Source organism: Numenius arquata, chromosome 20, assembly GCF_964106895.1.
Source record: "Numenius arquata chromosome 20, bNumArq3.hap1.1, whole genome shotgun sequence".
NCBI lineage: Eukaryota > Metazoa > Chordata > Aves > Charadriiformes > Scolopacidae > Numenius > Numenius arquata.
In genome coordinates, this window is record NC_133595.1 from 4,393,357 (window position 1) to 4,406,221 (window position 12,865).

The 12,865-nt window shown below is 40.7% G+C and overlaps 1 protein-coding gene across 1 annotated transcript in view; it reads right to left on the minus strand.

The window, feature by feature from the left end:
* Positions 1–12,865, minus strand: part of PEX14 (peroxisomal biogenesis factor 14) — a 78,477-nt gene that overhangs the window by 60,757 nt on the left and 4,855 nt on the right. Inside the window, 1 exon segment of the mRNA XM_074161574.1 lies at positions 10,014–10,061. Within this exon segment, the coding sequence (XP_074017675.1) occupies positions 10,014–10,061 (48 nt within the window).

Here is a 12,865-nt window from a genome sequence, read left to right on the forward strand (position 1 = left end):
AACACAAACCAGGGGCCTACAATCCCACCAGATGTTTGGCACCTGGAGCCTTTTCAAGTAATTGATCAAGAAAACAATATTTTTTTTTCAGGTAACAGGAAAAAATTATCTCTAAAATCTTTCACATTGTCAATGCTTTAATTTATTTTATCTCAGATTTTAAGGGAAGACTGCAGCTACAAACACATTCCAGCTCATATAGCCTCCCAAATTAAAAATAAATACACACCACCCCTACTCCAGAAGTAATGGTTTGAAGCTTTGACCATATTTTGCAAAATGACAGTTATTAAAAACAACAAACATGCATCTCAGTGAGTCATCTGGTTTCCAACTTCTGAGTCAAAAGGGGCTGATTCCACACAAACTGAAACCTGGCTCTCTGACTACTTGCATGTTTAACGATTTGTATCTCTGCACCACAGCTTCAGAACAGGATGTGGAAGAAAAGAATGAAAAGGAGATGGGAGAAAGGGGAGGGGAGGGGAAGAGAAAAAAACACTTCTTTACTGGTCCCAGTGTCATTGCAAATAAAGACCATGTCAAGATTTAAACCATAATAATGGAAAGGCTATAAAGGTCCCTGCTATAATGTTTCCTCTGATATTCCCTTTCATAAATGCTCTCTTTATGTTGCATGCTTTGCAATAATACATGTAATGTTTGTGAACTAGCCCCGCTGGGGAAGCTGTATCGTATGAAGCTTCACAGAATACAACATTAGAAGCCAGACAATTCATTTACCAGTTCCTCAACTTTTGTTAGCTGCACCTATCTTCGTCAAGAGAACGCAACAAACATGAGGAGACAAGTATCTAAAACAAGCTCCAAATATGTTTAGCTGGAAACAGGTCTGTATGTACCAACACATGGATATGCATTACGGAGTTAGGAGTTACCTCTTCCTCCAGCGCAATACCTTTCTGGGTGAGACTAAAAGCCTCTTCTCAGATCCTACATGTATAAGCAAGAACCCCAAGCTTGTTCACAGGTATGCCAATCGGATCAATAGCATCCTGAGCTTCCTCTTGGCAGAGACAGTGAAGAACATCAGTGCCAAGAGTATCTGCACAACAGATCACTGCCAGCACCAGTGCTGTGAGCCTCCTGATGGCAGTGCATAAACACACGCGCATGGGGTACTGGTTGCAACACCTCTTTCATTCTGCATGTGCACTGCAAGACCCATTCACTCAGCTGGCACACGGGGCTGCATGGAGCTCAGCTCTGCCTTCCCAGGAGGGCTGACACCAACAGCCTAAGGCATCTCCATGCCTCCCGGCAAGAGAAGTACAGAGAACGCCACCTCTGAAAGAATTTGGATCAGACTGGAATCCCATGGGGCTTTAGTACTGAATTTCCCGAGTGACTGGTACCACTACTTTAACCATACTGGGTTCTTGGTAACTGACCATTAAAGTGAGAACTAAGTCCACCTTTATGGGATTGCAGCAACCTGATGTCAAAAATAGTGTCAGGGGGGTGGGCTCATCTCAGTCTTGACTGTAATTCTCAATCACTGCACAGAAAGTATTTATATCCTGTTGGCAGCATGTGTAACCAATGCGACTCTTCGTGTCAGAGCTGTCAATTACGGGCTTGACTTATGAGGAAAGATTAAATGAGCTAAATATGTAGAGCTTGGCTAAGAGACCAGGATGGGGGTGGGGGAAAAGAGAAATGATGTGATAACTGTCTGCAAACATCTGAAGGGTGCAAACGCTTAAGGAGGAAAGGAATCACTTAGGGTGGCACACAAAACAAACAGGAGAAGCAAGCTGGAAGGAAGACACAGGAAATTCTCACTGTGTAGTAGGGAAACTCCATTCTAGCAAGGTGTACTCTGCTGTAGAGCTGTACCCCAAGGAATACCATCACTCAGGCCATTCAGATGCTTGACAAAATACTAGGAAGTTGATAGCAGAGGAAAATCCTGCTCTCATCAAAAGATAAAGCAGATAACATAAAAAAGTGGGGCGTATTGTGAGTGTGGTTGATGATACAAAACTACCTCTCTTGCTTCTCTCCAGCTGTAAAATCCTTTTACTAAAAAGCCAAGCTTATTTTCATTGTAACTCTTCCAGAAAGGCAACTGTCAAAGTATCAGTGGTGTGTTATGGGATCACAACCGGGAAGAGGACACGGTCTGTACAATTGTAACAAGAGCTATGTAAACACACGTACAAAACCAAAACAAACAAGCAAAACTATTAAGATGTTTGGAAGAATTTGCAATGTAAGTGACATATGGAGAAATACAAGAAACATGAAAAGCAGGGAAGGTCTCTTCTCCAGTAAATTGGTTAGGAACTCCAAATCCAAGAATTATACGAACTCTTAACTTCCTAGTTTGGCAAATCTTGGTTCTGAAGGTGCTGGCATCAGAAGTATCTGAAGGATGCATCCCTGTGCATCAAAGTTGGGAAAAGTTCGTTCAAGTTGTTGAATAACCCATTCTACCTTTTGTGTCCCGGCTACCTTCCTTTTTAACAGGATGAAAATGCAATACATCCTTTGCTCTGAGGCACAAAAAGATACTATAGACATTGCAAATTTTTTCTTATGGCATGATCTCCCAGGTAAAAGTAGGAGGAAGCCAAGAAGTGAAGTTATCACATGTAGACAGTTACGGTCTTGTAAGAATCACGAGCTGTCACTAGACTCTTTGACTGCAGTAACAATGACACAGGCAGCATCTGGATATGGGCAAAACAAGTTCAACTGCTCAGTGGTATTAGACGTAGGAGAGGAATTAAGAATCTCTAGCAACACTTTCCAGGTTAGGAATTTAATAATGTGGAGTCAAGAGGCACTCCAAAGAACCAGTCTCCTGCATAAAGTTATTTCAAGAAGCTAAAAAGGCAGACACTCCTGTGAAGTTCTTAAACTGGTCCCTCCTCTCACTAGGCAGAAAGAACTGTGGGCAATTGCTGCCCTCTACAAGTTGTTCTGCATATAGCATGTTTCCACGCACATGTAGCTGAAATGATACTATTATCTCACCTTGATCCCGTAACCCATCATTACCAAAAGTGCACACTGTGCAGGCATCTCTTTGCTGTGTGCCGTCACCTCTTTGAAATTAACAGGTCCCCTTTCCAGCAGCTGGGATGCACACAACAAAGTGCTCCCCATCTCTCTGAGCAGGGAGAGAGCTGAGCTGCCAACCGATATAGCACGGCCAGCTAACAGCAAAGCAGGCTCTGATCTGTAAAAAACTGTTTGTAGGTGCAGCATGTTTAGACCTCCAAAACATCACATGAACATAAACAAAAAAATTAAATTCATTTTTTCTCAAGGCAAAAATATCAAGTAATGTTAAGTATTTCCTAACTGGGTGCCAGCGGGGTTTTTTTCGATGTCACAAAGCACTGTAATTTCCATTTTACCTTCAGTGAGAGATCTGAGATCTCTGGAAGGCAAATCATACCTAATGCTAAAAAAGATTCTAACGTAACTCTAGTACTTTCACTTCCTTGCATGTTTTGTAAAGAACAACTTAAGAGTATTACAACTATTTTAAAACCATCTTAAAGGTCTTCTAACTGGTAATGTTGGTTTGTCTGAAAAGCACGTAGGAATTGCTTTCAGAGCTCTCTTTTGCACAAGTGCACAGAAAAGATTATAAGCTGCTAACTCACCACACTGTTAGTAATAGAAAATGATTGTACCTACCCCGGCTGTTACGCTGCCTCACCCACTGGCTCTGAAGTGTCGTTTAACCTGTAAGCTCTTAGGGACAGGCAAAGCCATTATTACATTTTGTACACTCTAATAGTGTCTTAACCTGCTTTGGCCTGTAACTACAGCAAGTTTCTAGCTTTCATACATTAACATGTAATGCTACAACAGAAGTTATATTCCAAACTATTATAGTCCATCCTCTTTTAAAATTGGGACTGAAAGGAATTCCAAGAAAACTTTCCCATTGACGTCAGACGAGCAATTTAACTTGACATGACTGTGCTCCTTTAACTATGCTAAGTAAGCAAATTTAAGTCTGTGTGTTTTGCACATATTAATATATTTGTCTTAATCAACAGAGTAAAAGGCATTGACAGATTAAGCGAGTACATTTTGGATGAACAGCAAAAGAAGTAGTCAATGAACACACAGAAGTAAGAGACAAAACCAGGCAAAAACCCAATAATCTCAAACTTATCAGAGGGTCAAACACAAGAGAACTCTGCTTAGTAAATCATAGAATTCTCTTTGCAGCAAACCAAAGGATATTAAGGCAGTCACACACCTCTGGCTCCCTGTTCAGGCCCAATAAAACTGAAATCTGCACAGCAATTGCCCTCCACAGCCTGATGGAATTATTGTCCATCGCTGGGAACCCACAGCAACACATTCAGGACCTCCCCAAACAAACTGAAGCATTATCACAGCACTAGGGTTACTGCCTGTGAGGAGGTCACAACGCTGAAGTCTCTCTCTCTCTCCCCCGCTGACAGTGGTAAATTATCCTGACTAATGTTTCGCTGGGGGCTACAAGTTAGTTGCCTACTGACTCTGGCTGTCTGGAAATCCCCTCTGGATAGATTTACTTTTAGAGAAGCATTCAGTGCAGGCCACCACTCCGAACAAACCCATTCTGGCAGACAGAAAATTTGTACAGTAAACAGGTATAAATCTTGTCTTAAACAATAAAGGGTGGGAAAATGGAAAGGCAAAGTGTGATGGGGAGCATCCCTCCAGCACACTCCACTACCTCACATCATTTCTGGAAACAAAAGTCCTTCTGGAAAAAAAAAAAAAAAAAAAAAAAAAAATAAATCACATTTTCCTACAAATCTACAATAGAATCTTTGAACTTTAAAAGAAAGATAAGGATACTATATGATATCCCTTGCGTAAGAATGTGTTCCAGGAAACAAAGTATGAGTTTTTTAGTGAAAATACCGTTCTTGTCTTCATTCCAAACAACAATTTCAGGCAAAGGAGGATCTTCAAAAAATTCCCATGTATCTCATTTTCTGTAGCGTTTGATCGGGCAGAAACTTAGTAAGAAAAAGAGGGACATGGATTCTCAAAGTGCCCAAAGATTTGTTCATTAAAAGTGGGTTCTGAGTACTCTTAACTAACATTAGCCCCAACAAGCTCTCTCAGATCTTACGAGACAGTTCTGTAACTTTTCCTCATTCCCACTCATGGTTTTGTTCGCATGGTTAAAGACAACGGCGTTGTTAGTGTCAGGCTCCATCAGCTTCTAATTACACCAGTTAGAGCTAAAAGTAGTCAAACTCAAAATCTCAATTGCAAAGCTCCTTCCTCAGAAACCTAAATGAAATTCTTTTTAACCATAGCCTACTGAAGAGGATGCTTAACAGAATAGATAAGGTTTAAAAAAGGCAACTAAACAGAGAGGATCTCATTATTCTATTTTCTGCCACTGAATGCTAAGCACCCAAATCCAGGCAGCTGAGAAAAGGGTAACTTTGTCCAGTTTCAGTTTCAAAAGTTTTATCCATTATAAACACATTTCACAAATTTTACTAGTTTACTAGGAAACCTAGCAACTGAACATAAAAAATGTAGAGGAATTAAATATGCTCATAACCAAGCCCCAACATCACAACTTCAATTTGAAACTGCAACTGACGCTTCAGGAAAGCAAAGATACAAACACCGAATGTGTTCAACAAGGACATACTGACTGATGTGACTTTATGCCAGTGGATACACGATGGATAAAGAGATGTCGGCTCTTTTATGCTCTGCACTTTTTTCATTATTCCTCAATCACCAGAAAAAGGAGGAACTAAAGAAGTAGCAGTATACCACCATCACTTTTAAAATACGTGTAACACGTGGAGAATGAGGGGTAACAGTTTTAAACTGGAAGAGGGGAGATGAAGGTTAGGTATTAGGAAGAAATTCTTTGCTGTGAGGGTGGTGAGAGCTTGGCCCAGGTTGCCCAGAGAAGCTGTGGCTGCCCCATCCCTGGAGGGGTTCAAGGCCAGGTTGGACGGGGCTTTGAGCAACCTGGTCTGGTGGGAGGTGTCCCTGCCCAGGGCAGGGGGATTGGAACTGGATGGTCTTAAAGGTCCGTTCCAACCCAAACCATTCTATGATTCTATGCAAGGGTAGAGGCTCTTCCAAAGACATAAAAAGGGCAGAATGAAGCCCCTGAAATAGAAATTACCTCATTTACCAGGACAACAGATACAGATCTCACATGTATGCCACCAACTTCCTAGGTGAACCTGGCTAAACAATTAACCTGTATATCTCAATTAGCTTTTCTAGAAAATGGAGATAACACAAACATATTCCCTAAACACAGTAATTAATGTCTGCAGTGTACCCTACGATGCTTACTCAAAAAAGGGTGTTAAAAGTATTCTGGCCATTATCATTACCCTTAAAAATTTGAAATACAGTTTAAATAAGGGTGGGGAAAAGCCATGAGGGCACACACCAACAAGCTCTACACTAATTGCTATAGAGACAGCAGTAATGCTTGTTACCTTGTACCTTTCGACAGCCTGTAAAAATGAGAATAAAATGTCCATGTTTCAGTGCTAACTGCTATCATCTGCAGCGAGAAACAGAAAGAAACAGCACATGCTAAAAATAAAAGAAGAAAAGTTAAATAATCCTGCAAAAGAAAATGCCCTGCTCCTCATACCATAACCCAGGGATTTTGTCACTTAGTGAGAAACCAAGAGAATGTTTTACATTTAGAACCCATACTTGTGTATTTACAACTAGTACTTCTTCCAGATACCAAGCACCAGCATGGGAACGAGTATGTTTTGTGGCAGAAAAAAACCAAAACAAAACAACAAACAAGTAGCATGTGGAAAAGCCTTGCTTGTAAATTCTGCTCCCTTAGTTTTTTCCTACAACCCAGGCTTATGTTAGGGGCAATCACATCTATAACCTTCACAGCTGTAATTTAGACTGCAGCAGATACTGCAGAAAACAAAGGCCAACAACAAACATACTCAAGCTCTTGAAAACATCTCAAAAGCAGCACAGAATGGTTAAAAAGCTACAAGACACTGCTAGGGAGAGACAAAACAAACTAAAAAGAGAAGCAGAAAAGATGATACAATTACACTGAAGAGAGAAATTAGACCAAAGAAACAAAGATTCAAGAAGAAAAGGAGATTTTCTAATGCTTTAACCTCACAAAAAGGGGTTTTGTCCTATGTAGTTACATCTTTTGCACATTCCAGGACTTTGAGTGGTTGCAAAAAGACAAACCTATTCCAATTCCACAAGTGTTCAGAGGATTATCACAGTGGCTGCACATACGAGCAGAAAGGGATACAGCAGTGTTCACTGATAAGCTGGACTCAAGGAGAAGCTGATCCCACACTGACGATGACAAACGTGGCTGTAAACAGCAGCAGAGCGAGATGCTGACACTCTGCTAACACAAGGTTACACTTCCCACTATGGAGCTACACGGCAAATTTTAATGGGCCAAGACCGACAGCTAGGGAAATGAGTGTCCGCTCTCTGCTGCAAAAATTATAGCTCTTCCCATCCCCCTCCAACTCATTCTCCACTGTCAGTACTATAACACAATGACCTCTTATTAGGGAGTATTTTTCAGTTGGGACAGTTTATTGTAAGGACACTGGATCACTCAAGGGATTAATGGCATGGACGTGGAGTCCCTTATCTCCAGTTTGGTAGTTCAAAACATCAAAAGTGGGTCGAAGGAAGAGCAATTAGGAGCGTGACATGAGTTTGTAGGGCTCCATTCTGAAGGCCTTGGTAAGGCCATAAACCTTAGCAAGGTAGGCTCTGAAGACCCAAACGATGCGTCAGACTGCATCATGCCACGTGATCTTGCAGAATGCTGAACCCTTTTGCGAACAACTGGAAATCATTGCTTCTCCCGGATTCCTGTTGAAAGCAGCAGGTTGTGGGGGTACAGAGTACTCGGAAGACAGGGCCACCGAGCACAGAGCAGAAGGTATTTAGCACCTTGCAGGATATAATGCCCATTAGAATCACAAATACAATACATACAAAAAGAGTTTGAGCCTACAATGACATCTGCTGATAGCAGTAGAATTCAAACATCTTCCATTGTTTCTTGTGGGTAACACCACTCATGTTCCAAACAGGTCTCAGTCCTATGAAGCACTGAGTACTTTCAGTCACCAATTAAGTCAAAAAAAGTGAGGGGGTAAGTGCAGTCATGAGACTCTTTTCTCCCTCCTCTGGATTCTGCAAGTCTTCTTCAACTGCTTAACACCAGATTTGAAGTCAGCAACGATATGCCTGAGCACATGGCTTTCCCATACAGAGCCATTTGTTGGATTCATGCCACAGTTTGTTCTGGTGTTTCCGTAAACATTTTTATGACATGGCGCCATGTGCCTTCAAGTCTGCTTTAAGGACCGAGATGTACTGCATGCATTAGAAGGCAGCATGCATGATCCTGGGAAGCCACAGTAGTGTGGTGGAAGTTAGGTCATCTGGCTCACAGAACTGAGCTGCTCATTTAATAAGGCTTCTACAGATACTCAGCTGGAAGCAATAATGACTCCTAAGAAAACGTGACAAAGACTGTGAGAGTTTAATAGAAAAAAAAAATTAATGAAAAAATGAGAAAACTTCCACCTTTCAAAGGACTCTAATTAGCTCACATGCAAGACACCATTGTGAAAGCGAAGTTTATGTTGGAGTTCTTTACATTTATAAATATTTTATGTGGTAGGAACACACACCTATACAGAAAGATACACAACTGCTATGTGCTTCCTTTGAGCAATCCCTCAGTTGCATATACAGTAAGAAATTAATTAAATCAAAGGTAATGCTATAATCTGCCTTGAGAAAGAGAACAAACTGTCAACCAGCACAGGCTGTGGTGATCTGCTATTGCTATGACCTTCCTTAGGTGGGGAGGGAGGGAAGGGGGATGATGACACGACAACCAACCCCCAAAAAAACAAACCATCAAGTCCATCACAAAGCACACGGTGCCAATAACAGCTTCAGGTAGTCTCACATACAGATGTCTATGCTATTAAAGGATGGCAGTGTTACTAGACCTGAGAGATTTTCACTGCAGAGCTTAAGAGAACTCACGAACAGCCCTCTACTGATCCTTCCCAGTTTACAGGCTTCACTCCTTTAGAAATCATCTCTGCATCCCCTAGTAAGAGTTACAAGGTAAAAATACTTTGATGTGGCCAGTGCCACACCATTAGGGAAAGTACTTGAGTCTTCTCATTGCAAACAGCTTGTATTCACTATGATCACCAAATGAAAGCCAGAGAAGAAACTCAATTAGAGATTTATATGTTTAGGACAATAACATGGGCTAAGAATTTTGGCAAGGTTTTGCCTGACTTATAGATGGCTGAAGGGGAATGAAAAAAAGAAAAATAAGGTTGTAAAAAAATATATACTGCAGCTCCAGAGAGTGGTGGCTCACTTCCCACTCTGCGTCACCATAAAGATGAAAACAAAACAGGGTTCTCTTAGTTATCCTCATACACAAAAAATCCCAGAGCTCTTTCCAAAACAGTTCTAGAGTGAAAACATTGGATCACATGCACTACCAGCTGCCAGACACTTCTAAGCTAAATCTGAGTGCATCTGAAAGCAAAGACAGCTTGAATGAGGTCTCTGAACAGCAGAGGAGGTTTTTTTATTAGACAATAGCACTAGAATCTCAGTTCAAATTATGCTGCACAGGTCTTTCTTCATAGTCTTTTCTAAATAAGCACTGATCAAGAACATACACTGCACGCACTTATGACAGGCAATCCATGCTCAAGGCCAACTCAGTGGCCTAGGTGACCCATGTCTAACCCCAGAAAGGTTATGGCTGAAGGTCAGAATTCAGAGGTCAACAGCAGGACAACATAAGGCAGTTTACACCTTTTTCACAAATCACCAGCTCCTTAGGGGGAAAAAAACAAAAAACAAAAAACAAACCCAACACAACAATGGATGCAAAATGATGCAGGAAAGGGAAAAACTCATGTATATTATATATCAGCAAGAAATTATATGCTGCTTCTTAAAGAACTTACCAGTGCCTCCCGAGATACTGCATTTTCAGTTGCAGGGCAGGAGCCAGCCTGTAAAGCAAACAGAAGAGTGAGGTTACATTGCCACCTGATGGACACAGTTAGAAATACTTGTCGGTTAAGACCACTCTTCCTACAAGCAGGATTTAGGCAGATACACCTGTTTCTGCTATTAGTAGCAGTTCTATAATGGACAGAAGACAAAAAGGCCAGAATCACAGGCAAAAAATCAGTTCCAGCAGACCCCATTTAAAACAACAGAATTCACAGAATCTGCAGAATTTGCTTTAGGGAGCCAGGAGTTAAGAGCCAGAGGGGCTACTGAAAGATGTCATCAAAGAAATATTTACCCTAACTCAAATCCTGAAATACACGGCGCAGTGAACAAACACAGCATGAAACTGAGACTCCCTCTGCTAAACTCTTAGTGGCAATACTTGTCACACTGGGTGGTATAAGACAGGATATTTTCATCATATACGAAATGAGTGTAATAACTTGCCTGTCCAAAGGGACCTGATGAGTACTTGACATTCACAAAGAATTTTGTGATACTAAAGGGAAGAAATGCTGCAAAAGCCCAAAGTAACACTATTGAAGTGGATACAAAAGTACCTCACTCTGATTCCATGGTTCACGTTTTTCCCCTCTAGGACTGAACTTGACACCAAGCTTCTCCTATTTCCATGATCCAGTAATGCACCCTTTGTTTTCTATACTATTCTTCTAAAGGTTTCAAAGCAACTATGATTTAACTAAACCTCACAATATGTCAGCAATCACAGAATGGTTAGAGTTGGAAGGGACCTTAAAGATCACCTAGTTCCAATCCCTCTGCCCCTCCAGTGTGCCGACCGCACCACACAGCTTGGTGTCATTGGCAACTTGCTGGGGCTGCACTCAATCCCACACCACCAGTACCATCCTTGTTTCATAATTAAGAGACATAGTTTTAGGGCTGAATATCTTACTTTGTACACTAGGAAAGGGTGGTGCACAAGAGGAAAGTGAAACTATTTTGATTAAAGCAGGACAGCAAACCAAAGACTGGACTAGACTTAAAATTCATGAGTTTCCACCCTCCAGGCTCACCTGCAGTTTTGCTCGTATTCACTCACTCATCAAGAACAGACAGAACATCTTAGAATAGTCCCATGTTTTACAGAATTACTCTCTGAGCTTTTCTTCTGCACCAAAAATAAAAAAAAAAAAAAAAGCAGTTTGATCTCTGTGTAACTAGCACATATCAGCTCCCCCAAGGTAGAGGCACCTAGGTTTTACCATAAAATAAACATCTTGGTCAACCATCTACTTTGAAACAGGATTCACATGATGTTAAGATGGTCTAAACCATATTGCCTTTGCTCCGTTTTTTTAATCTTAGGAGAGGTGACACGCAGTTTTATTAATAATGAAGACAAGTTTTGAGGCTCAGGGATCCTATTCATAGAGTACAGGGAAAGATAAAACTTTTAAGTGATAGCATAAAGGTCCTTAAGTGACTTTTTGTCCTTCAATCATACTCATCACTTTTATGCCCCTTCAAAGTATCTCAAGATTTTTTTTTCCATCTACAAAATATGCAAAAAAAAAAAAAAAAAAAATATAGATAAAAGTAACTATTTACCACAAGAGGGTGCCAGAAACTCAAATACACTGCAACTTAGCTGTTTCCAGACAAGCATCATGACCAGGGCCCCGCCAGATCTCACAGGTAGGCAGTGATTCTCTAGAGGCCCTTAGTCTCATTATGTGCAGTCATCATCATTTCTGTTGCTACTCCACCATATATCTGCAAAAATTTCAGCCACTAAGAATTCACTTGACGTAACCACTGCAAACATCAGCTTCAATACCATGCTGGAAATCATACTGCCCGGCCTGTGTGTAGTAGAGACAATGCTACGTGACGCCAAGAAAAGGGGACTTCCCTTTCGACCTTGTCACTGGCTTCCCATTTTTTAAATGCATTGTATATCTGCTTTCAAATCTTTTGTAGCTGGATGGAAGAACAATAACGAACAGTCTCAAGATCCATCCACTCCTCCAAAAATATAGAAAACGTGAGAATCAACACAAGAATATGGCTTGCATGATTTATTAATAAGTTAACTCAACCTGTTTAGGTTGTGGGTAAACTTATTTGGTGCATATGCTTTATCTCATTTCTTCAGTCAAACCCCAGGACTAACACAGGTATCTTACTACGGCTAATACTCTAAAATATTGGGGCCTGACTGATAGCACACTGAAGTCAAAGAAAAGATTCTCATCAAATTCAGTTAGCACAGGGTCAGAATTGCATAGAAGAGGCCAACAAAGAGCAGCACAGATAAAATTCCTGTTGAATACTACTTCATAAAGTTATAGCTGTTAAGTACTATTTCCATGGAATTGTTCCATCAAGCCTCTTGCATTAAGTGTTGAGTTTTCTAAGAATATATGTATTTTGCTCTTCAGTAGCATGTCTCAGGGAAAATTCAAAGCATTTTAGCTACTGAAGCTAACTTTGCAAAGAGAAGAACTACAGATGTGTGGTGCAAACAGTAAAGGCACAAAGGAAGAAAGAAACCACCATGGAATTCATATCCTTGGAAAATTCCCAGAGCATCCTAAGTAATAGAGCTTGCGTGTTCTGCCCTAAGGAGCTGCAGTAGTATTTATGGGCTATCACTTCACACAAAATTTAGCCAATCTGGGAAACTGCCCAAAGAAGGATTTGAAACAAAGCCTAGTTTACTGTGATAAAAAACATGTATTATAATGACAGGTAAAGAGTCTTGATCCTGAAGACAAATATTCAAAAATTCTGACATGCTTGTATATAACCTGATGACATCATATATATGACGAGG